The sequence below is a fragment of the Nuphar pumila genome, chromosome 12 (genome assembly GCF_984573655.1).
Source record: "Nuphar pumila chromosome 12, dmNupPumi1.hap1.1, whole genome shotgun sequence".
NCBI lineage: Eukaryota > Viridiplantae > Streptophyta > Magnoliopsida > Nymphaeales > Nymphaeaceae > Nuphar > Nuphar pumila.
The window spans coordinates 19,905,203-19,931,810 of NC_143260.1; the positions used below are offsets into that span (position 1 = coordinate 19,905,203).

At 39.2% G+C, this 26,608-nt stretch overlaps 1 protein-coding gene across 2 annotated transcripts in view; it reads right to left on the bottom strand.

The window, feature by feature from the left end:
• HAG2 (histone acetyltransferase of the GNAT family 2) overlaps nucleotides 1–26,608 on the bottom strand; it is a 68,528-nt gene that overhangs the window by 17,891 nt on the left and 24,029 nt on the right. For both annotated transcript variants that reach the window (XM_089982946.1, XM_089982945.1), the window contains exon 3: nucleotides 24,914–25,020. In XM_089982946.1, the coding sequence (XP_089839072.1) occupies nucleotides 24,914–25,020 (107 nt within the window). The remainder of the gene's footprint in view (nucleotides 1–24,913; nucleotides 25,021–26,608) is intronic.

Here is a 26,608-nt window from a genome sequence, read left to right on the forward strand (position 1 = left end):
GAAGGACGACGCTCGCGAATGGTGGGACACTACGCGGGAGGTGCAGTTTTCGGGTGCTGAGGTGATTCCGTGGGAGGCCTTCCGAAGGGTTTTTCTCGGAAACTATTTCCCTCCTCATGCGATGGAAAAGAAGAAGGTAGAATTTCTGGAGCTGTGCCAGGGCAGCTTAAGTTTGAACGAATATATCGCCAAATTTCAACGGTTGGAGCGCTATTGTCCTCACCTATTCGAGGATGATCATGAGCGGGCCGGAAAGTTTATTCGCGGACTGAAGGAAGGACTCAGGCATAGGGTTCTCACCAGCATGCCCGCGACTTTTTCTGCGGCAGTAGCAGCAGCCACCCTACTGAACGAGGATTGGGAGCGTTCAAAAAGTGTGCAAGCCAAAAAGTCAACCGCGTCAGGTGGTGAGCAGAAGAAGACATTTTCCGCCGGCCCAGGGCAACGACCACCTTTTCAAGTGAAGACTGAAGGAGGGAAGAAACAGTTTCCTCCAGCAAAGTGCCAACGACAGCAGGGCCCCCCACCACCCAGGCAACCGTCGAGTGATAACTGCCCCAGGTGCAAGAGGCCTCATGTAGGACAATCTTGTCCGTGGGACACAGGCGGATGCCTGTACTGTGGCAAGATGGGTCATTTCATACGCGACTGCCGGAAGAAAGCAGCAGATGACCTCAAGCGAACCGGCAACGTAGCTCAACCTCCTCGACCACCTCCTCAGCAGCAACAGCGAGCACAACCAAGCAGTGGCAGAGCGGCACTTGCCTGCTTGTGCTATCCTGCTGGAAATGATCGAATTTGACGTCATCCTAGGCATGGATTGGTTGCACATGCCAAGATATTTTGCCGTGATGGCAAGATCGTTTTATCACCTCCAGGCTCTTCGAGAGTAGAATTCAGAATCCCCAGACCTGTTCGAGCAAGCCGGATGATCTCGGCGCTTAAGGCGCAAAACTTTTTGCGGAAGGGATGCACTGCCTTTTTGGTTAGTGTTATCCAGTCAGATCCAATGCCTATTCCCATCGGTAAGCTAGATGTTGTTCGCGATTATCCCGACATTTTTCCTAAAGAGCTGTCGGGACTTCCCCCGTCTCGTGAGGTAGAATTCAATATTGAATTACTACCATGTACGGCACCAATCTCCAAAGCACCCTACAGAATGGCGTCAGCTGAGCATGAGGAGCTGAAGAAGCAGTTGCAGGAGTTGTTGGATCAGGGATTCATTCGCCCCAGCGTTTCTCCTTGGGGAGCTCCTGTGCTCTTCGTAAAGAAGAAGGACGGGACTTTGCTTTTGTGCATCGACTATCGAATGCTCAACCAGGCCACAATAAAAAACAAATACCCATTGCCGCGTATCGAAGACTTGTTCGATCAGTTGCAGAAGGCCAAGGTTTTCTCGAAAATCGATCTTAGGTCTGGATACCATCAGCTCAGAATTAGGAATGAGGATATTCCTAAGACAGCCTTTCGAACGAGATACGGACATTACGAGTTCACAGTCATGCCATTCGGACTTACCAATGCCCCGCAGCTTTTATGGACTTAATGAATAGGGTGTTCAAGCCATTTTTGAACACCTTCGTGATCGTGTTCATCGACGACATCTTGGTGTACTCAGAAAGTCGAGAGCAACATCGAGAGCACCTAACAGTTGTGTTGGAGACCTTGCGAAAAGAACGTTTGTATGCCAAGTTCTCTAAATGTGAATTCTGGCTCGAGGAAGTTATGTTTTTGAGACACGTTATTTCTAAGGAAGGAGTGTCCGTGGACCCTGCGAAGGTTGAGGCTCTGCTTAGTTGGCAGCAACCAAAGAACGCACGTGATATCAGAAGTTTCCTTGGACTAGCGGGTTACTACAGAAGATTCATTCAGGATTTTTCTAAAATTGTGTTACCCTTGACGAAGTTGCTGAAGAAAGAGACTAAATTCTTATGGGACGAGAAGTGCGAGGCGAGTTTTAAGTTGTTGAAGGAGCGACTTACCAGTGCTCCTATTTTGACCTTACCTTCTGGTAAGGGCGGATTCGTGATTTATACTGATGCCTCTGAGTCAGGCCTAGGGGTCGTGCTGATGCAGAATGGGAAGGTGATCGCTTACGCTTCTCGACAACTTAAAATTCACGAGAAGAACTACCCAACTCACGATTTAGAGTTAGCTGCGGTGGTGTTCGCACTGAAGATATGGCGACATTACTTGTATGGGGAGCAGTTTGAAGCATTCATCGATCATAAGAGCCTTAAGTACCTATTTTCGCAGAAGGAATTGAATATGAGACAACGGCGTTGGCTTGAATTCCTCAAGGATTACGACTTCACCCTCTCCTACCACCCAGGAAAGGCGAACGTCGTGGCTGACGCCCTCAGCCGCAAAGCACCGGAAGTTTCGATTAATGCTTTATTTGCTGGATGGAGGTTGGTCGAAGACCTAGCCTCATGGGAACCTTTCGCGATCACTCATGGTTCTATCGGTTTATCCCACCTTGTTGCTCAACCTGAGCTACTAGCGAGAATCATCAATGGGCAGAAAACTGATGGGCGCTACGAGAAGTTGAAGGCTCAAGCGATTTTGGCAGATACACTTTTTCGTCTGAAGGAGGATGGAAGTATATGGTTGAAGGAGCGCCTTTGGGTCCCTGACGACCCGATTCTTCGAGATGAAATTTTGGCGGAGGCCCACAAGTCTAGATACACCATTCACCCGGGTAGCACGAAGATGTTCAAGGACCTACAACGCAGTTATTGGTGGAACGGTATGAAGCGAGACGTGGCTGAGTATGTCTCGAAGTGTTTAACGTGTTAGCAGATCAAGATCGAGCACTAGAGACCCGGTGGGGTCATGCAGCAGATAGAGATCCCTCCATGGAAGTGGGAAGATGTTACCATGGACTTTATAGTCGGTCTTCCGAGGACGCGGAGGAAGCATGACGCGATTTGGGTGATCGTCGATAGACTCACCAAGTCGGCTCACTTCCTACCTATCTGTCTCAACCAATCATTGGATAGTCTCACTGATCTCTATTTTAGAGAGATTGTGAGATTGCACGGTGTCCCAGTCTCGATTATCTCCGATCGTGATCCTAGATTCACTTCAAGGTTTTGGGGACAACTTCAGTTGGCGTTGGGCACAAAGTTAAAGTTTAGTACTGCGTTTCACCCTCAGACGGACCGGCAGTCGGAGCGTACGATTCAAACCTTGGAAGACATGCTTCGAGCCTGTATGATGGACTGGAAGGGAGAGTGGGATTCCCACATCAGTTTGGCGGAGTTCGCGTATAACAACAACTATCATGCGAGCATCGGGATGGCCCCATACGAAGCTTTGTATGGGAGGCCATGTCGATCACCTGTTTACTGGGACGAGGTTGGCGAGCGAAAATTGGAGGCACCTATAATCTTGCAACACTATACTAAACAAGTGCAGATGATTCGGGAACGACTCTGTACCGCTTAGAGTCGGCAGAAGAGCTATGCAGATAGACGTCGACGAGAGCGTACATTCGATATTGGTGAGATGGTTTTTGTTAAGGTATCTCCGACGAAGAGCGTATTTCGGTTCGGGAAGAAGGGAAAGCTAAGTCCTAGATACGTCGGACCGTTCAAAATCCTGGAGCGAATTGGAGAAGCAGCTTATCGCGTGGCGTTACCTCCGCAGTATGCTCAGATCCATAATGTTTTTCACATATCCATGTTGAGGAAGTATGTTCACGATCCATCGCATATCATTCATTATGATGATGTGGACATTAGAAGGGACTTGACATTCGAAGAAAGACCAGTGGAGATCATCGACCGTCGTGACCAAGTGCTAAGATCAAAAACCATTTCCTTTGTAAAGGTTCGGTGGCAACATCATGGAATTGACGAATGTACTTGGGAAGAACCTGAGAACGATATTAGGGAAAAATATCCTGACCTGTATTTTTTATTCTTCAAGCTAATAAATATTTTGCGGAAGAAATTCTTTTAAGAGGGGTAGGATGTAAAAACCCCAAATAAAAAAAAAATCGGTTTGGACCCGGGCCGGGTCGGGTCCGGACCCGACCCGGGCCCCCTTTTATTTTAGGGTTTTCAAAAAACCCGAGCAGTCGGGCGCCGCAACCCCCCTTCTCCCCCTTCGTTTCTGGGCTGGATAGGGAAACCCATCGAGGGTTTCCCCATTCGGGTGCCCCCTGCGCCTTTAAGAGAGAGGATGGAGGGCGAGGGGGGGGCCACGCCTCCCTCTTCTCTTCTCCTCCCTCTCGCAGCCCTCGCCCCCCCTCCATGCCGGTCTCCTCCCTGCTGCAAACGTCGCCGACGCCGGCCACCGCCTCCCAGGTTAGTACTCCCTCTTCTCCTCCCTCTTCTCCTCCATACCCCCCTCCCTGTCACCTCGCCGGGAGGCCGGCAGGCGGCTCACAGCCGCTGCCGCGGCCTCCCACCGCCTCCCTGTGCCATCGGGGCCCCGACAGGTGGCCTACGCAGCCCCTGTCGTCCCCTTTCTCTCGCTGGGGGTGCGTCGGAGTGCCGGCAGGGGACCAATGGCCCCTGCGGCACTCCCTCACCTCTCTGGGTGACAGGGAAACTGACGGGAGGTCGGTTTCCCTCCCTGTCACCCCCACTGCGGTCTCTCTTTCGGCAGGGGTCAGTTCCCCTGCCACCTCTCGACCACCTATAGGCGGGGGCAATGCCCCTGCCGCTTCTTGTTTTTTTCGGCAGGCGGGGGCTCGCCCCGCTGCCTCTTGTGTTCTGGCGCGCAGGGGTAGTGCCCCTGCCGCCTTCCTGTCTCGGCTGACAGGGGCAATGCCCCTGTCGCCCTTTGTTTTGATGGGCTGGCAGGGGCTCACCCCCTGCCGCCCCCTGGCTTCTGCGAGGGCAGGGAATACCCCCTGCCACTCTTCTTTTGGTGGCAGGGGCTGAGCCCCTGCCACATAATTGTTACTGGCAGGGGCTGAGCCCCTGCCACTTTCATTTTGCCGGCAGGGGCTCAGCCCCTGCCACTTAATCGGTTCTAGCAGGGGCTCAACCCCTGCCACTTTCATTTTCGCAGGCAGGGGCTCAGCCCCTGCCACTTGGCTGTTGCTGGCAGGGGCTCCACTTGATTGTTCTTGGCAGGGGCTGACCCCCCTGCCGCCTCGATATTATTTTCGACAGAGGGCTCAGCCTTGTCACCCCGCGGCTGTCTGCAAGCAAGGGCTCGCCCCTTGTCGTTTTTCTGATTTCGGCCAGCAGCGGCACACCCCTGCTGCCTCTCTCTTTTCATGTAGGCAGGCTTGTTCCTTCTATTTTTTTCGCATGATAATTAACGTAGCACTGTTGCAGACCTCGCATCGGACCCCTCGCTCTGGCTCCGCGGCCCGAGCCTCGTATCATCTACACGTGTAGACGCACGCAGCTGCACGACATCCCGAGGTAGGGGAAAGTCGCACGAATAGTATGTATGAACAAAATAAAATAAGACTTCTGAGATAGAATAGTTATTTTGCATACTTGCGTATCTGAAGAAATATTGACTGGTCAAAGTTTACTCTTTGTGATTCTTTTGAAATTGCATAATGTAAATTCTTTGGGTAGACTCATCAAGTAGTTTAATTGGCATGCCTGTTTACGTGTAAGATTACTTAACTGATAATTGTTTATTTTGCATGCTTATTCCTTTGAAACTGCATACTTAAGGTAGACTTTGTGAATAGACTCAGAATGCACTGCAATTGCTATTGTAATCGAACCTTAAGGCAGGTACGGTATGAATTTTACGTAAGATCATGGAGTGTATTGAAGTGTGAAATTTACACTTTATTGATTTTAAATGTGATAATATCGGCCTCCACATGCCAATTGCTCAGAAAAGCAAAACATGTCATGTAGGAACCAAAGAAATCATAAAACATTATCGTAGTTGTACCTCTAGGAGGGTATGATCGTACTTTTGGACAAGTACGTCCCATGTGGGTTACGATGGTGGGTTGATGAGGTTGTAGCAACCTCGATGAGTGCAATTAACACATTGCTGAGATCACATAAATAGTGACCATTTCGCCTTCACAGGCAAGATGCTCGAGTGGGTCTAATGGACCAGAGCATGTAGGATGGGGCGGCGGTTAAGAAACCCCCGTCGTACCCATCCGATTTTCACGGTTCATCAAGGGAGAGGATGGATGGTACAAAGACTCCGATGGACAGGTTGTTAACAACCACCCCACGAGCAAAATACTCGGTTTTCCCCAGTCATCGAAGTTAGGGGAATTGAGATTACCATAAATTATCCTAGGTGGTAATTCCCAGGCACTCCTGCAGAAGTTGGATGCATCCATGGGCCACGAATGCCTTTGGTGATTTACTCTCTTGGTCATTGACCGTCCCCTTACGAGCGGACTCAGTCAGCCATCCGGGTTAATGAAAACACCTGACATAATAAACCCCCGGATCGGTCTCGGCTGTTTCTACGTTTCGCGTTTGTGCGTACTCACAGGCCAGTTAATAGCAAAACTTAAAGAATATATTCATGAATAGATGTAGATGACTGAGACTTACACTGCTTCAACTAACCACTCTTTGCACTTATTACATTTGTTAGAATAGACTACAACTGCTTCAATTGCTTAAATATCATAACTGCTTAGCTCATGAATGTCCTGTTTTATTTTCATTCTACTTATCTGTTTGTGCACCTACTGGTTTGTTATGAAACTGACCCATTTCATGGGCAGGTGAGGAGTAGGACTTTACTGGCGGCCGATGGCGTGGTGCAACGTGGATCAAGATTCATCTTCTTTCTGCTAGCGGCTTGGCTCTGGGACTTTTTGGAGTTTTCTTAGATTTATTGAACTTTGGAATAAAATGTTCATTTTGTAATAAACTGCATATTTTAATCGATTGCCTTATTTCTTAAATTCCTTAAAGTTGTTGTACATGTGAATGATGGTTTTTCAGCTAACGTACCCAGAATTGTTGACTTGTGTTCCTTTCTAAATGTCGTCCGCTATCATTTTTAAAAGTTAAAACTTTAAATCTTTGAAAGGTTTTTCGATAAAGTTTTCGAAATCATAAGTCGAAATTTTGGGGCGTTACAATGAACACCTCCTACTGTCAATATTTCCAGTTACCATATACTTCCAACACACCTGTACTGCTATTAATTTCGACTGCCAACAATACCTTCTTGCTACATTTCCCACCATCTGTTTATCATTCAAATACAGCGGCAAAACACTCCGTCCACTACTAATCTGCTGCCTTCCTACTTCAATATTCACCTATGCTCTCATTCTCAAACTCACTTGCTGAATATATACTTCAGCACCACAAGCACCTACATGTTTCATCTGTCATCGCCATTATCTTTTTCATGAACACCTTTTCCTTCCAGCACCTCACATCCACAGCTGTTGCTGTGATTTTCCAGCCCCTGTTACAACATACAGCCCCATTCCAGCGGTATTCCTTTCCTTCATTACTGCCCATACCCCATTACATCTTTTACTGTATACCAATCCTCACACCTGCTGCTACAGTCTCATTTGCAGCAGCAGGTGTACACCTTATCAACGCACTTCAACACTTGTCACTACAGCAGTAAACTTCACTCCCAGCCTCACTTTTCCAAAACCTTGTTGGTCATCATCATACTGTGTTTGATGAATTCATCTTCACAACCACCCTTAGTCATCTTCAATAACATCATTTCATAACATTTCCTTCTAGCACAAGCCACTGTTGCATTTATCATTCAATACATTTTCTTACTACCGCTGACATCCTTGCACCAACTACAGTCTCTCTTATACTCCAGTTGCCCCCACTCGGCAATGGCCAGCAGTCTCATAAGCATTTGTGTATCAGCCTCAACACTTACCAACACATCTCCTTATGAACCTCTATAAAACCATCTCATGCATCCATGACAGTCTTTAATTTGCTTTCATAGCAAATCTCAAGATTGTTGTAGTTCTTTAGGCATACATGGAGTCTCTCCCCTTAAACATATGCATTTGTTTTTCATAGGCATTAATGCTTTACACCCCATAAACCTTTCTCATTTAGTATAAATGTTATCATGTGCTTCATAAAAACTTGTTTTCTCATTAACATAGTTAGCATCTCAGCATCCATTCCATCATTTTCATATAATATGATATTTCTTTGTATGTATATCTTTTTGAGCTAACTTGAATTTTGCAGGAGTTAGACTATTTTCCTTCTCAATTTAGGAAATTGAATTTCAATTCAAGTCAAAATTTGTAATACCTAGATGATCAACGAGAATATTTATATTTTCCTGTCCTAGATTAGAATATATGAGCATGTATATCCTCTAGAATTGTTTGTTTCATATCATTTTTCTTTGATTTCAAAAACTTCACAAATGGGAACACGAATGGCACGTGCACCATTTCGTAAGAGGTAATTAATCCTAAGTTGATGATTTACATCAATGGCCATAGTTAGGATGTAAACAAAACTTAGGATTTTTATCTTTTATGAAATAACATTGGATCTATACTGGATCCTCTTCAAAAATCATCATATTTTCAAATATTTCCTTCTTTTTATTTGAGTTTAACTTAAAAATGACTCAAAATATATACCAATAGCCATAGTCGGGGTATATTGAGAGTTAATTTCATTTTAAACTCTATAAAAGCACAAAAATATGTTTTATTATTCACCTGAATTTAAATATAGATTATTATATAATATATTCAATGACCATAGTCAAGGATGTATTATATTTTCAATCTTATTTCAATTCATGTAAAGAATGAAATATGATTTTCAAAAATCTAATTTCAAAATTCTTTAAATTTATTCATCATTTAGGATAGAATTACATCACATTTTCAAAATTATTTTTCATAAATCCAAGTGATTTCCTTCAGATATCTTCTTCACTTCTCAAATCAATTTTCAACTCTCGTAAATTCAAATATCATTTTTAGATTCTAACTTTAAATTCGAAGTCCAATTTGACTTTGAAATTCATTTATATATCCAAAATTCAAATTCTAAATCAAATGAAATTTCAAAGTTCAAATTAACTTTGAAACTTTTGATTCATCTTCAAACTCAAAACCAAGTTTATCTTCAAATTTAAAATCAAAGTTTGAGATTGATCCAGAATCTCAAAAAGCTTGGCCTTTTCTAAATTTTAAATTCAATCTAGGTTTCCAAAACCCAGATCCATATCCAAAAGTCCCATTTGGACTTTCAAAACTCAAATCCAAAACTAGATCAACTTGGATCCAGTTTTCTAAATACAATTATACCTTTGGATCTTAGACTTCAGATCCAACTCCATTTTAGGATCCAGAACTCAATTCTACTTTGGATCCTAGACTTCAGATCCAAAATCCCTCTTAGGATCCAGAGACCAACTTCACCATGGATCTCAGACTTCAGATCCAAATTCATTTTAGGATCCAGAATTCAACTTTCATTTTGGATCTCAGACTTCAGATCCAAAATCCATTTTAGGATCTAGAATCCAATTTCACTTTGGATCTCAGACTTCAGATCCAATTTCATTTTAAGATCCAGAATCCAATTCTATCTTGGATCTCAGATTTCGGATCCTAAATCCATTTTGAGAATCAAAAAATCCATCTTAGGATTCAGAACCTAATTTCATCTTGGATTCTAGATCTTGGATCCAATTCTAGTTAAGATCTAGAATCCAATTCCATTCCGAAGTTTGGATTTCAAATCTAATTCCATCTTCAGATCTCATCTGAACTTCCTAAATCCATTTCTATTTTCAAATACCATTTGGATTTCTCAAGTCCATTCTGATTTCAAAATTGAAATTCAAATTCCATTTCAAATATTCATTTCCTTTCCTAAATCCAAGTTTAAAAATCAAAGTCCATTTCTAACTTTGAAACTCCATTCATTTTAGCTTCAAATCATTCTTTCCAAATTCAAAGATTTATTCTCCCAACTCTGATTATTTCAAAAGACTCAAAACTTCTCTAATCTATCTCAAGTTCTAAGTTAAATCCAATCATTTCTTAACTCCATTATCAAGATCATCTCAGAACACTTGGAAATTTTCAAAACCTTTTTCAAAAGAGCATACATCCTTGCATTACACACAAGCATGATTCTTTGTGCATTTAGATTTTGAATAAATTCTTAGAAAATATTTAGGCAAAGCAAAAGGCATAAATTCGATCCTTGGTTCGATTACCCCTGGTAAAGGCGTCAGGAACGGTCAAACCTCGTACCGACGAGCGAATCCCGTCTCCCAATTTTCCCGCAAATATTTCAAAACGGAGGCGAGTAATTTTCTAAATATTTTCAAATCAAGGTCAAGTGAGACCCCGCGAAAGAGTTCCTCTTCTCTCTTTTATCTTTCTCCCTTCAGAAAGGAGGAAAATAGAAGTTAGAAAGGAAAAGAGAAGGAAGAGAGAGAAACAACAAGAGAAGAAAAATTTTGCGATGATCACAATAGTACATCTCTCTCTCTCTCTCTCTCTCTCTCTCTCTCTCTCTCTCTCTCTCTCTCTCTCTCTCTCTCTCTATATATATATATATATATATATATATATATATATATATATATATATATATATATGAGATTACAAATATCGATACATATTTTAACACCCCCCCCTCAAACTTAGGGCATGATGACCGAAAGTTTGTCAAGGAGAAAGTTGAATCGTGGTGCACATAAAGCTTTGGTGAAAAAATCTGCCAACTGATATTCAGAAGGAACATAAGGTAGATCAATGATTCCTTTTAGATAGGCTTCACGAACATAATGGTAGTCCATTTCAATGTGCTTAGTCCGCTCGTGGAAAGTATGATTTTTAGCGATATAAATTGCACTCTTGTTATCACAGCATAGCTTAGTGAGCCCTTCAATAGTGATCACCAAGTCTTCAAGCAGCTGATGGATCCATACAATTTCCATGGTAGTTGTCATGGCACGATATTCAGCTTCAGTCAAAGAGAGAGAAACTTTTTGTTACTTCTTATATCTCCACGATATTAGTGAATCACCTAAGAACACACAAAAAGATTTTTCTCCTTTATATGCGATTTTCTTCCAAATATGTAGTTTTCTTCTTAAATATAAATGATTTTTATGCGCCAAAAATTACATATATAGGAGAAAATTTGCATATATTTAGGAGGAAAGGGCATATATTTAGGAGAAAAGCACATATATAGGAGGAACTCTACATATATTTAAGAGAAACTTACAAAAAATATATGAAAAAATCTAAGAGAAAATCACATATATAGGAGGAAAATAGTATATATAGGAGAAATTACACATATATTTAAGAGGAAATTGCAAAAAATATGTGCAAAAATTACATATCTGAGAGAAAATCACATATAATGGAGAAAATTTGCATATATTTAGGATAAAAACTGCATGTCTAGAAAAAATTGCATATATTTAGAAAAAAATCACATGTTTAGGAGAAAAAACACATATTTAGAAGAAATCACATATACAGGAGGAACTCCGCATATATTTAAGAGGAAATCGTAGAAAATATATGTGAAAATTGAATATATATTTTTTACAGAACAATATCTGTTCTTAGGTTTGTATATCTCTACTCTGATGTCAAAAATCTGTGTTTTTACAGTCGTTTGAAAGCTGAGACATTGGCCTATAACTTTCCTATTTTGAGTTAGAGATGAAAACCTATCTAAAGTTTCTATTTTTTAGCTCCAAAACCAGAATAGAAGCATGCTCAGCAGACTGAAACAACAAAAAAGTCTATGTTTTGGAGGACATTTTTTCTCAACCGCTCATTAGATCAAGGTGATCTTGGTGGCATTGGAAAGCTAACGTCCCGATCTATCTCTATAAATTTTTTTATTTTTCTCAGTTTTCAGCACATGTAGCTAAAAAATAGCATAGAACAGAGAGAAAAGGCATAGTTGCACCTGTTCCAGTCTGCAGAGCATGCATCTATTTCAGTTTTGGAACTTAGAAACAAGAACCCTATAAAAGTGACAAATATGTCACAATTATTGATCTTTAACGGCAATATCTATCGGCCAGAGAATATCGCCTTTATAGATCAATAATGGTGAGAGTCAGATCTCACCTTCATAGGGTGGTGACAGTTATGTCGCTATTATAGAGTGATGTCTATAATAAGGGCTCGATGCCTATGTCTCTGTTGCACGTTTGTTTACCTATATTTCTCTATCTTGATATTATAGGAAATTGTTAGTTTGTTTAATACAATATGCAAATTGAGAAGACTATGTCAGAGGGGTCCACACTCGGATCATCTTTTATTGTTAGTGTACAACAAAAAAAGCCAAAGGAAAAAATTTATGAATTGGATCATCCTTGGTATTATGAAATTAGGAAGTCGCTTGATACGTGGATAGAAAGGGTGTAATATCGCGTATTTTGTACATAGACGTTTCATGAGATTTTCAAAAATTTGGCTAAGTTTGAGAAAAAAATCGTTTGAGGTTCAATTTTTAAACGGATGTCTTTGAGTATGTGCTTGGCCCAGGTTCTATTGATAAGGTCGTAACGAGCCAAATATCGAAGCAAGATAAAGAGTTTTATTTTTTACCTTTAAATTCAAACGAATTTCAGGTTATTTTTTGGCAAAATTCAGAAATTGATATTTGTGTAATATGTTGTTGGATGCATCTCAAAATTCTAAGCGCAAAAATATTTTACTTTTCTGAATTCAAGTTTTGGTTGACCTAGAAATCGTATTTTTTTAAAAAATTGAGCAGTTTGTCGAACTGGATCTAAAGCTTGATCGGATGGGATCCAAGGCATATGATCCGAATTATTATGGATTTAGATCTTATTTAAGACCTACTTAAATTTGGATTTGATCCAGATCTCGATCCATTTTCGTTTTGGGTATGGGTTTGGATTTTTAGATCTGGATCCAGATCCAAATCCAAACCCTAGGATTTTCCCAGTTTTAAATTGAATATAAAGCTTTAATTTTGGAGTTTAATAAGGTTGGGGAGCCTTCTGGGTTAATTTGGCTATTTTTGGAAGTTTTTAAATAATTTTTAATTAATTAATATTTAATAATTAATTAATTAATGTTAATTCCTAATTTTATTTTAGGGTTGAGTAGGACTCCTTAAAAGAGTCATTATTCTTACTTAAGAGAGAGTTTTAAAAGTCATTGTTATACAAGGCATTATATATAAAAGACTTGGGTCCTCTTCGATTCTTCCTTGGAGTGCAAGTGGACTAGTAACCCGAACGTCTTATTCTTTTCCAGCAAAAACATGTTTGTTATATTCTACAACAAAATAGAATGTTACAATGTAAGCCCATGGATACTTCAATGGTTGTTCACATGTTTTTGAGTATAGACTCAACAAATGATACCTATTTGGAAGATCACGGAAAATATTGAAGCATAGTTGGATCTCTTCAGTATTTGACCTTCACTAGACCTGATTTAATTTTTGCTATGAATCAGGTCTCTCAGTACATGCATAGGCCTCGGACAAAACATATGGAAGTGGTGAAGCGAATCTTATGGTATATCAAAGGCACTCTTTCTGACGGACTTGTCTAAATGAGACCGACCCATGAGCACACGCATCATTCCATCCAAGTGATAGATTACTCAGATGCTGATTGGGCTCATGATCCAACTACAAGGAGATCAGTCACAAGTGATGGTGTTTATTTAGGTACTCATCTAGTCTCTTGAGCAAGCAGACAGTAGAAAACAATTGTGTGGTCTAGCACTGAGGCAGAGTATAGGGCCATAGCAACTGTGACAGTTGAAGTCACTTGGATTAAACATATTTTATGTAGCTTGAACCAATCCATCTCCAACTCTCTAATCTATTGTGACAACCGTAGTGTAGTTTCTATTTTGACTAATTCAGTTCAACATGGAAAAATGAAACATGTGGAGATAGACCACCATTTCGCCAGAAAAAAAAGTTGAATCCAAGCAGATTCATCCTATGTTTATTCACAGAGAAGATCAAGTGGCAGATTTATTCACCAAGGCCCTTTCAGTCAATCGATACAGGGATTTAAAATCCAAACTGTCCATTGTTATCCACCATGTAATGTGTATATCATAAATACCCAATCGAGTGAGGGGTATTATTGTAATCTCTGGTATTATATTATAAATACAAGATCACACCACTCACAATTAGGGGTGGCAATCGTGTCGGGTTGGCGGGTCGACCCGACGGATTGGCGGGTCAGCATACCTCAACCCGAACCCGACCCGTTTATTAAACGGGTCGGTTGTGGCAAACACGAACCCGACCCGTTTAATAAACGGGTAACCCGACACGACCCGCCAACCCATTTAATAAATGGGTTGGGTCGGGTAAACGGGTTCTAAGGTTCGCGGGTCAGGTTGGCGGGTTGGGTTGGCGGGTTGGCAGACGGGTTGGCGGGTCGGATTGGCGGTTTGACCCACCCGCCTAACCCGTTTATTAAACGGGTTGGCGGGTTGGCATACCCCCAACCCGAACCCGACCTGTTTAATAAACGGGTTACGCGGGTCGACCCGTTTATTAAACGGGTTGGCTTAAGCCCAACCCGAACCCGCCTAAGAGGCGGGTTGGCGGGTCGGGTTGGCAGGTCGTGTCAGGTTTTGCCACCCCTACTCACAATGGGTGACGTCTCCATTGGGAAACTCTTTCTTCCTTTTCTATTTTATTCTCTTTCTTTCTTATTTGTTGTTTGTTTCAGGAAGGCTTATTCCCGAGGCGTTCTCATAGTATACATGTTTGTTATTAATTTTAGCAGTTTGCTTACATAATTTGTATGGTTTTTTAATTTTTAAATTTGGGGTACCGACTAGTCCGCCTAATCCCGCATAGGGGCACAAGTCCTTTTAGGGGTTCATAGCTTAGGCTCCGCCTAATCCCTTTAACAACTAAGTAAGCAGCACATGATGTAGTGAGCATATTTTAATATCATTCTTCACGAATAACTTTTACTTTTCTATAGTTGCTTCCGTTATTAGTTACAATTTCAACAATATCTTTAGGTCCAACCACCTCTATTGCAGATAATAGAAACTCAACTATAAGTTATGCACGCATACTAATACATTTAACATGTTTTGCTTTCCAAAATATAGTTTCTCTTTGGAGATCTCACTATCAAATTTATATATGGTCTAATTTTAGTTGTATTTTCTCAAATATGGGATACAAGCTACGTCACAGGGATTCAGCCAACCAGGTGTCGCACCCGCATCGACGCGACACGGGTGCGTGTGCCGATGCGACACCCGGTGCAGTCAACCCGACCCTAGGTCATTTTGGTCCAGTTTTTAGATTAAAAAAAATTGCCCGATGAAATGGGCTGTAGAGGGGAGGATTAGGGCAAATTTTTTTGCCCTAATCCTCCCTTCGTCTCCTCTCTGACTCCATCTGCTCTCCGCTGACCTCGACGTCGTCGCGGACCGCTACGCCGGACCTCTTCAAGTATGCCCCGACTCCCTCTGCTTTCCTCCTCTCCTCTCCTCTCTGACTCCCTTTGTTCTCCTCCTCTCCTCTCTGTCTTCCCTCTCTCCCTCTTAGAATGTCGGGGAGGGGCCCGACGTTGTCATGGCTGCGAGAGGTGCAAATTTTCCACGAGGTGCTTGGGTGCTCGGCTTATCAACATGTCCATCGTGCACATGGTTGTGCGCACAGCTTGTGCTTTTTTGGGTCTTTGTGTTTGCTTTCCCTTTGCTGCAGCGGAATCATGTCCCTACTCGGTGCTAACGGCTCAACTGTAAGGTTCCTTGTGCATCTTGCCAAAGGGCTTGGACATGCGGTTTGGCAGGCCAAACTGCAGCGTTATGTCGTTGTTGGTTCCCTTGCCGCTATGTGGGCTTTCGGATGTTCGGTATGTGTTGGCTCAGGTGGGGAGTCGAAACAACTCTCCTTCCTGCACTGATATTTTCAATGTCAGAATCGACGGATGAATTGATTTATCAAAACGCTTCGCAATTTTTATGATGTAGTCTCGCAGAATAAAATTGTAGATTGTTACAACAAACAACAAACAACAAACAACAACAACAACTACGCCTTCATCCCAAAACAATTGGGGTCAGCGATATGAACCAAAAAAGAAATTCATTTTGGGTCTTTCACATGAATCCTTTTCCTCCAATCATTTCTATCCAACGCCATGTCCTCGGTGAGGTTCAAAGCATTCATATCCTTTCCTATCATCTCCATCCAAGTCTTTCTAGGCCTACCCCGACCTCTTTTAACTAATATATTTTCCCATTTCTCCAACCTTCTAACTGGAGCATCATTAGGCCTTCGCCGAATATGTCCAAACCACCGTAAACGATTCTCTCGCATCTTATTTTCAATGGGTGCAACACCTACCTTCTTACGTATCTCTTCGTTCCGAATCTTATCTTTTATTGTATTTCCACACATCCATCTAAGCATCCGCATCTCAGCTACACTCATTTTTTGAATATGATGTCGCTTGGCAGCCCAACATTCCGTACCATATAGTAAAGCGGGTCTAATAGTCGTCCTATAAAACTTTCCCTTCAACCGCAATGGCATTCTACGATCGCACAGTACTCCAGTAGCACTTTTCCATTTCATCCACCCAACCTTTATCCTATGATTTACATCTCCATCAATTTCTCCATACTTTTGAATGATGGATCCCAAATATTTGAAATAATCATTCACCGGTATATCTTGCTCACCAAGCTTCACTACACTCCCATCACTACTTCGTTGCTTACTAAACCGACATTCCATATATTCAGTCTTACTCTTACTCAACTTAAAACCTCTAGCTTCCAATGTCTGTCTCCATAATTCTAACTTAGCATTAACCCCAGCTCTAGACTCATCAATCAAAACAATATCATCAGCAAACAACATACACCACGGTACATTATCTTGAATTGATCTCGTAAGCTCATCTATCACTATCGCAAATAGGAAAGGGCTTAAAGCAGATCCTTGATGTAACCCAACCGTTATCGGAAAATTGGTTGTCACCCCTCCACAAGTGCGGACATTGGTTACTACTCCTTCATACATATCTTTAATTATACTAATGTACTTGAGAGAAACACCTTTCTTCATCATTGTCCACCAGAGAACGTCCCTAGGTACTCTATCGTATGCCTTCTCTAAATCAATAAAAACCATATGCAAATCTTTGTTCCTCTCTCTATATCTTTCAATAAGTTGTCTAAGAAGATGTATAGCTTCCATAGTTGATCTTCCAGGCATAAAACCAAATTGATTCCCCGATATCATGACAACCTTCCTCAACCTAGACTCAATCACCCTCTCCCAAAGTTTCATAGTATGACTCATGAGTTTTATACCACGATAGTTTGTGCAATCTTGTATATCACCCTTATTCTTATATAAAGGCACCAAAGTACTTTTCCTCCACTCATTAGGCATCTTATTTGTTCGCCAAATCAAGTTAAAAAGATTTGTCAACCATTCTAAACCTTTCTCTCCCAAGCATTTCCAAGCCTCGATAGGTATACCATCCGGGCCAACTGCCCTTCTTGATTTCATTTTCTTCAAAGCCTCTGCAATATCTTTCTTTTGAATCTTGCGCATGAAGTCACGATTTATCTCATGAAAAGGAATGGAGAAGTCTCCAAGATCTTGAGCATGACTATCATTAAATAGCTTATCAAAATAATCTTTCCATGTCTCCTTAATCTCCTCATCTTTGACTAAAACCCTTTGCGTTTCATCTTTGATACATCTAACCATACCCAAATCCTTCGATTTCCTATCTCTCATCTTTGCAAGCCTATAAATATCCTTCTCGCCTTCTTTGGTATCCAACTTGTCATAAACCTCCTTATATACCTTAGCCCTCGCGTTTCGAACAACTTTTTTAGCTTCCTTCTTTGCTATCATATACTTCTCCAAATTCTCATTATCACGACTCTTACTTAGATTTCTATAACACTCTCTTTTAACCTTAATAGCTAATTTGACATCCTCGTTCCACCATGATGTATCCTTACCTAGTGGTGCACCGCCTTTAGACTCACCCAATACCTCCTTAGCTACTTTTCTCATACCACCCGCTATCTTATTCCACATTGATTCTGAATCCTCCTCGAGACACCAATAGAATTGTAGATTGTTAATTTGATTTATTGCATGCATGATGAATTGATTTGATGATATTGTGATAATTGTTTTTTATTTCATTAGTGTTAATGGTGTTAACTGATAAAACTTAAAAATTATATAATATATTTTTTTTTTGCCGCACCCCCGCACCCGCACCCATGTGACACAGGATACAAGTGTACATCTAGTTTGAGACCATGTAGATTTCACTTCATCAACATATGCTCCTATTTTCTTCACTACCTAGTGGAAAATATCATGAACCATGATTTGAAACAACAATAGAAAAAATCTTTAACTCTTTAAATTGGAGCAAATTAAAGGGCACATTATTCATTGTCATACAATAAAAAAGAAGAGGATCAATGTACTCTTCTTGCTTTCCAAAAATCCCAACTATCTATTGCTTTGTTTGATTTACATTTGTCCCTTGAAATGAACTAGTAGAAGAAAAAGGAGTGCTACCTAAAGAAGATGCACTTGCTTGCCCACTTGAAGTGTTGAAGTAGCCATGGATTTTCACATCTTAGAAGGTTGACTTTCAAGCTCACGAGTTGCTCTCAGTGTTGTTTCTTTCACATTATTTGGCACTTTTGGGCATGACACAATATCCTTGCATGCTATACCAGCTAAATGATATTTAAAACATGTGAACCCTCTTGAAAATTTTCCTTCATAATATAAGCAAAATACCTTCCATCATCAAGTTCACGTGCATAATTTCAAAAACTTTTCCCTAGGCATCTTGGGATTTTTTTTTCACTTCTTCCCTCTTTTTTACTTTTTACTTTTTCCTTTTTTGCCTCCTTCCGCTTCTTTCTTTCCTTCTCCTCTTCCTTCTTTCCTTCTCCTCTTTCCTCTTTCTTTTTTTCTTCTCTTTCGTTTTTCCTTTCTTCCCTTCCTTCACATCTTTCCTTCCTTTCTTCCCTTCCTCCCTTCCATCCCTCTCTCCCACTATCCTTCTCATCTTTTCCCCTTTTTCTCCCTTTCTTCCCTCCCTCTCCCGTTGTCCTCTTCTTTCCCTTTTTTTTCTTATCTTCTTTTCCTTCCTCCTCATCTTCCCTCCGTCCTTCTGTTCCTTTCCTTCCCTTCCATTCTTTCCTTCCTTCTCCACTTCTTTCCCTCTCTCGCTGCATTTGACTGCACCTCTTTAGAAACCCAGTCAGTCGAGCGAAAGGGCTTCGTAAATCCATTTATGAGCATTAAATCATTGGTTTTTGTTTTCCAATTTTACCCTTAAAAAATTAAAACCCATACTAACATTAGTATTTTAGTTTCCTTTTTTACCCTTTAAAACTTTTTAAAACCCACAGTTTTAAACCTTTACAAAGTACTGAAGGTGACCCTCTTTGAAAATACCTATCAAAACCATTGTTGCTCTATTTGGGATTTTCTCAAATCAGTACAAAAGTCCATTTTTGGAATTTCATACTGCTTTGATTAGTAGAGAACAATAGATTAGTACACAATAATAGTTTTCTTAGTTTTTAAAATCCTTTACCTTTGATATTTTTTTAAAACTAAGAAGTTCAGAAAAAAATCCCAAATCTTATAAAATCTGTATTTGATTTGGTTTTCAAACCAAATAAAATCAAATTTGGAGTACAGGACTGCTTTTCTTTTCAAATTTTTTTACCGTTTCAATTTTTAATCACTAAACAGTTTGTTTCTTAATAAAAAGGCAAAAACGAGCATTGTTGTTATGCCATTATATAATGCAGTATATATTTTTTGCTGATATTTTGACAATACCATGAGATTTTCCTAATACTTTAGGTTTCATTCAATTTGCCAATATTATTGTGATATTTTCAAAATACCAGTGATATCAGTGACTGTGTCTGTAACGACCCCAACTAATCCTCGTAAAAATAGTAGGAAATTTTTTAAAACAATTGCAAAAACAAGCTCAAGGATTTGGGGTTTCACAGATTTAATATACCAAATTGAATAAAAGAGGAAAGAATCAAACTTTATTGATTAATAAATAAATGTCAAATAAACTGAAACAGTAAAATTGTTTAGGACATAATGAGTCACTTTGTGAGGGAACCCAAAATTAGTCATAGGTTTGCAGTCTCCACCAGCTAACAAGTCAACCTATCACTGATCACCAGGCCCTTTACAACAGTTTTTTGAAAACGGGTATCTGCAATAACAAATATCATGTGAAACAGAATAAGCATGAATGCATAAACTAATGCAGAACAGTAAATATGCATGAATAACTTATTAAGTTATTTATAAGAGTTGGTTTTGCATGCATTTCTCTATTAAATGCACACAAATTTAGTTTCCACTTTTTCATAAACTTGCAGATACTCAACATGGGCACAAATTCTTGAAGTCCAAATTAGGTTCTCAATTGTAGCTTAATATATAATTTGTATTTTATTACTGAGTTTCACACTTGTTCTTTGACCGATATCAAGAATCACCATCATCCATCAGAACATTAGAAATCATCACATAATGTCGGGAAATCAATAAAAATCCTCAACCATTGACGTCACTTTCTTAGTATACCAAAACTACAACTGAGTCAACAACAACACCATAGACAAAGTGGTTGAAATCTTCCTAAAACCGTGGCCGGGAGGTAAACCACCACATCGAGTTAAAAGGCACAATCGCACACGAAGTTTTAGTATCATCAAGGTCCCCCATGACCGTTATCCAAGATTCTCACACTGTAAAAGGGACATCAAGGAAGAGATTAATTACATTGTTTAGTCACTTTTACCTTTTAAAATAATTTTAAGTTTTTTACACATGAACCGTTTTGCAAATCCACATGCAAAACCAATTTTGGGACTTAGCCCGCTACATTTTAACAATATAATTAAATTTTGAAAAACCAACAATTTTCAAAAATAAATTTTGCAATGCATAAATAAAATCAACAATAATAGAGCAACACATGCTCCTGGCCTACTCAGCCCGCAGTGGTTCACATCTGACCACCAAAGCATCTCAAAAGTGATTTATGCATCTTTTGCAAAATTTTAGTGCACATACAACACACACATTGTTTCAAAACATGTTCACAATACATATTCAAACACACAACATGAATGCACATAAAGCCAAATGTTAAAGCATGCAGACAGATGCCTGCAAGACACATTATCATGATCAATTTCATGCATAAACACTCAAACATGCATATGATCATGTCTATGCAAACATCAAAATAAACTTCAGATTTATGTGTATGATATGCACATTTGAAACATGGTATTTGAATGTATAAGCATACATAACCAAATCAAAACATATAATCGGATACATAATCCTGCAATCAACATGAATGCGGGTCTGAACATAGCAAAACTTTTCAGATTTACGTAGCATTGCAAACACATCGGACTAGTAAATCTGACAAGGTTACAAGCACACAACATAATTTACCTATCTGATCGGACTACACATACTCAACATATCGCAGCCAGATCAGATTGCACATGCACAACACATTGCCAAACCTGATCAGATTGCGTAAACACAAATCATTGGAAAATCTGATCAGATTGCATAAGCATACACTGTGAAGATCTGATCAGATTGCACACATGCCACATGGTGCATCGAATTTCACACAAGTCACATGGTGCATCTGATCAAATTGCACTCACGCGATATGGTGCAGATCTGATCTGATTGCACGCACACCATAAGGTGGCAAATCTGATCAGATTGCACAAAAACGATATGGTGCAGATCTAATCAGATTGCACACACGGTGTAAGGTGGTAGACCGGATCAGATTGCACACACGGGATATGTGCAGATATGACCAACAAAATGACATACAAACAAATTTGTTAACAGCTAACAAAATCAAATGTAATCAGATTGGATAACAGCTAACAAAATCACATGTAATCAAATTTTATAACAGTCAACAAAAAGAACACAAACAAATTCGATAACAGTCAAGGTGATAACATAAAATCAGACTTGATAACAGTCATCAGAAATATAACATAGTCAATTATGATGATAGTCATCAAAATGACACATAATCATATTCGTCAAATCTGATGACAGTCATCAACATGATACATAATCAGATTCGATATCAATCATCTAAAGATAACATAATCAAATCGGCAAACGGTCATCAAAATAACATAATAAAAAATTGATAGCAGGCAACGAATTCGCATGTAATCAGATTTTATAACAGCTAACAAAATACCATAAAACCAGATATGATAAGAGTACCAAAAAATACATATAGTCACATCGGCATACAATTATCAAAATAACATATATTTGAATCTAATAAGTCATCAGATAACATAGTTTTGAATCTAATAACAGTCATCACATTACATATTTTTGAATCTGATAACAGGCATCAAATTACATGTTTTTGAATATGATAACAATCATAAAATTACATATTGTTACATCTCATGACAGTCAACAAAAATAACCATATAGTTAAATCTGATTCAAAAATGACACTTAAGCAAATCGGCAAGTCTAAATCAAATCCAATATTGATCCCAAGCAATATTATATATTTCTTTCCAGAACATAGAAAGAACCATCAAATATCAAGATCGATCCACACACACACACATATATATATTCAGCATGCTTAACTAAAAGAAGAAATCAACAGCATGCATCTATGCATAACGAAAATCAACAAAGGTTAACACATACTTAAACAGCATGCTCATATCAAATAAAAAATATATGAAATCGTAACTTAATACACATGCTTATACATATTTTTTAATCAGATTTCGCATTCCCATCTAAACTTACACATGAACCATATTTAAAACTATTTCTTCCTGTAAGAACCCAGAGAGAAACCCGTACCTTAAATCGAAGCATAGAAATTTTTGAAAAATCGACGGATGTGGAAAGAAAAACTGGATTTTCCTCCTCTTTCCTATTCTTTTCTTCCTTTCTTTTTTTCTCTCTCTCTCTCTCCAACGAATTTGGGTTCTCTCTCTCGAACTCTCTCCCTCTCTCTCTAGAATCACGAATCTAGAGAGAGAGGAGTCCAACCCCTCTTTTTATATTCTTTTCGGAATTCATTTTTTTATCTTATTATTTTTTTTTATTCTTATCTAAAAGGTCTTTCTAGAAGGTGACGTCCCCTCTAAAGAACTCTATTAGAGAGTAGAGTTCTACCAAATTTCTAGATAATCCCCCTTTTAATTAATTATTTTTATTTTATTATTTATTTAATATTTAATTATTAAATATCATATTCTAAGAATATTCCAGAGGGTGTCGCCCTCCTCTGGAAGTCTTCCTATAATAGAGTTCTACTCCAAGTAGAACTCTACCCAACCAATTTAAATTTTGATTTGATTTTAAAGTTTTAAATTGGCCATATATGGATTCAAATCCAAATTCAATATCTATATCCAAAATTCATATGGATCCTACATGTACCAGACCCTAGTTAATATGGGTCCTGGACTGGGTCCAAATCCATATTAACTTGGATCAAACGGAGTGAATCCAGTCCGATCCAATCCAGAAAAAGGGAAAAATAGAGATGGGTAATTTTTTTAAAACGCAATTTTTGGGCCAACCGTAACCCAATTTCAGAAAAACAAGACACCAACATGCTCTGAAATACAAGGCGCATCTAATGGTATTCATACCTTATTTTTGCCTTCGAATTTTGCCTGAATTTAACTCGAATTATGCTTGATTTTTGCTTAAATTTAAAGGTTAAAAAATTCACAAACTTTAATTAGCTCATCAAAGTCTTGCTAGCAGGATCCGGGCCACGCCCAGACCCAGTTGACGTCACCTATATTTAAAGATATTTTCGTACAATTTTATCATTTTTATTAAATACTTAGTTAAAAAAAGTCAAATTTTTCAAATTTAAAAATCATAGAAAAATACACGACATTACAGTGTCCTACCACCAGCAGTCAAACTGTATTTTAACATAAATATGACCAATTATTGCTCTTTTTTTTATGAAAAATAAGTGAAATTACACATATACAAATGATACTGAAGGGTCTAAAAAATGAATGCAGATCACAGCAAAATGTCACTATTTTGATGGGTTCATATTCCATGCCACATGACTTAAAACCATCTTTGATACTGATGCAAAATTCAAGAACAACTTTGTCTGATGATATTAACACAATGATTAATAGAGACATGTTACTCGTTTTTGGTTTCAAGGAAAAATACAAATAACTGGTGTTTGATGGCCTGGTAGATGAACGCAAGCCCAAGTTAACAACTATCAAGATTGTGACGTCTTCATCTTCTCCATGATTCAAAACCCAGCTATGACCTATGTGATGATTTTGGCAAGAAGTAAATCATCTAAAAGACAACAGCTGGGCATTGCATGCATGATTTTAAAATCCACATGATTAAGCAGTTAATAGTTGATGTGTTGTTAGAAAAGTATCAGAATGCCTACTGAAGCTAAAAACAAAAAAGTATCAGTAACATGTAGAAGAGAAAGGATGAAAAGCTGGTGGACAAGCATAGGATATGAGAAAAATAACTGCAATGCTATAAGAAAAAAAGGGAAAAGGGAAAAAAGAAGATTACAACTAATAATATTAAATCATGAGAACCATGTCATACTGGCACAAGAAGTCATCCAAAGAAAACATTTCTAAGAAAATCACATAGCATGTTATAGAACTGTATAACATTTCTAGCTTTGATGGATGTGTCCCAAAACAATTAAAAACAAAAAAGACATTTCTATGAACCACAGTGCAACATGGTAAGAAGAAGAAAAATATATAAATATTGTACAATACAAGCTAACAGGCCAATTACAATCCTGAATGGAAAAGCACATATTCCCTTAGAAGTTAACAAAAGTGAATCACCTTCAAACCTTTGTAACCATATATCTTTCCATCTTCCCCGAAAAACTGATTCATGTCAAGTTGAACACAAGAACTGTCACTTCGATCTATCTCTTCATGGCTACTCACTGAAGCACAAACAGAAAAATGAAAGTTTCATAGTTCAATACAAAACCTCTATAATTAAGAATTTAAGATATTTAAAATAAAAAAAATCAAAATCAAACTAATCTACTTGAATACAGTTGCAGCTCATAATGTTGTCCCTTCTATGAAAAAACAACAAAAAGCATAATTTCAGAAAGGGCAATTTTAACGATATGTTGCAGAAATCATAAAATGAAAAACTAGCAGGGTAGGATCTGGCTAGAGAGGAGCTATATTTGGTGCATATGATGGGAAAATAAATGAGAAGCGTCTGCCAAATCTTATGAAACAAGGGATCAAATGAGATAGCTGGATTGTAAAGTGACACCATCCTAATTGAGGTGACTTGGGTTCAAATCCCATGGAGGCCATCCCCCAGATTACTTATCGAAAACAAAACTTATGAAGGGAGCCCAACTAGATATAAGGTGACAGTATCCTCATTGAAGCGACTTGGGTTCAAATCCCATGGAGGTCATTCCCCATATTGCTTATCGAAAACAAAACTTATGAAGGGAGCCCAAATAGATATTATTCATCACAAGCAATTTTCCATCAATGATGTGCAATTGTGATATCCAATCACAATATGAATGGGCTTTATTTATGTGTTCATGCAGTATTGGGTGCTGATCAGACCCGAAAATACCCAGTTTTTGGGTACTAATCAGACCCCAAACACATGTAGTATTGGGTGCTGATCAGACCCGAAAATACCAAGTTTTTGGGTACTAATCAGACCCCAAACACATGTAGTATTTGGTGCTGATCAGACCCGAAAATACCCAGTTTTTGGGTACTGATCAGACCCAAACACGTAGTATTGGGTGTTGATCAGACCCAAAAATACATGCAGTTTTCGGGTGACAGATCAGACCCAAATACGTGTTGTATTGGGTGTTGACCAGACCCAAATACATGTTGATCAGAGTGGTTTACACGATGATGTTGATTTTAATAACTATGTTTGCAAGACTGTCATCAAGTTGTGTTTATATATGTGCAGAAAATTAGTGACTGTCAAAAATGATTTCAGAAATAATTACGTCTGAATAACTATATGCATGTATGGTATTTCTCTGCATAAATATGCATCAGCAAAGTATTTCCAACATGTTATTTTTCTGCATTTTGCAGTTGGTATATATATGCATCGGTGCTGACCAGATCAGAATACATGCTGATCGGACTGGTTCACACAATGATGTTATTGTTCCCAATAATGTAGCCACGACATGCTGATGATAGCATGTCGACGTACATGGCCTTAAAGTTGTTTAAGGACCAGATTTACATGTTATATGGGTGCAATCTTGACCAGATTTGACACTGATTACGTATGTGCAATCTGGACAAGATTTGCCACTTGTTACACATGTGAAATCGAAACCAGATTTGCCAACCCTTGTTTGTGTGCAAACCGATCATATTTGACATGGTACAAGGTGATGCATGTATTGAATATTGATGGGGCATGGCATACATTTCATTGGTACGTTGTGAATGTTAGGTCATACATATTGAAAAATCTGAAATGTAATTCGATGTAGGCATGAAGATGTCCATGTG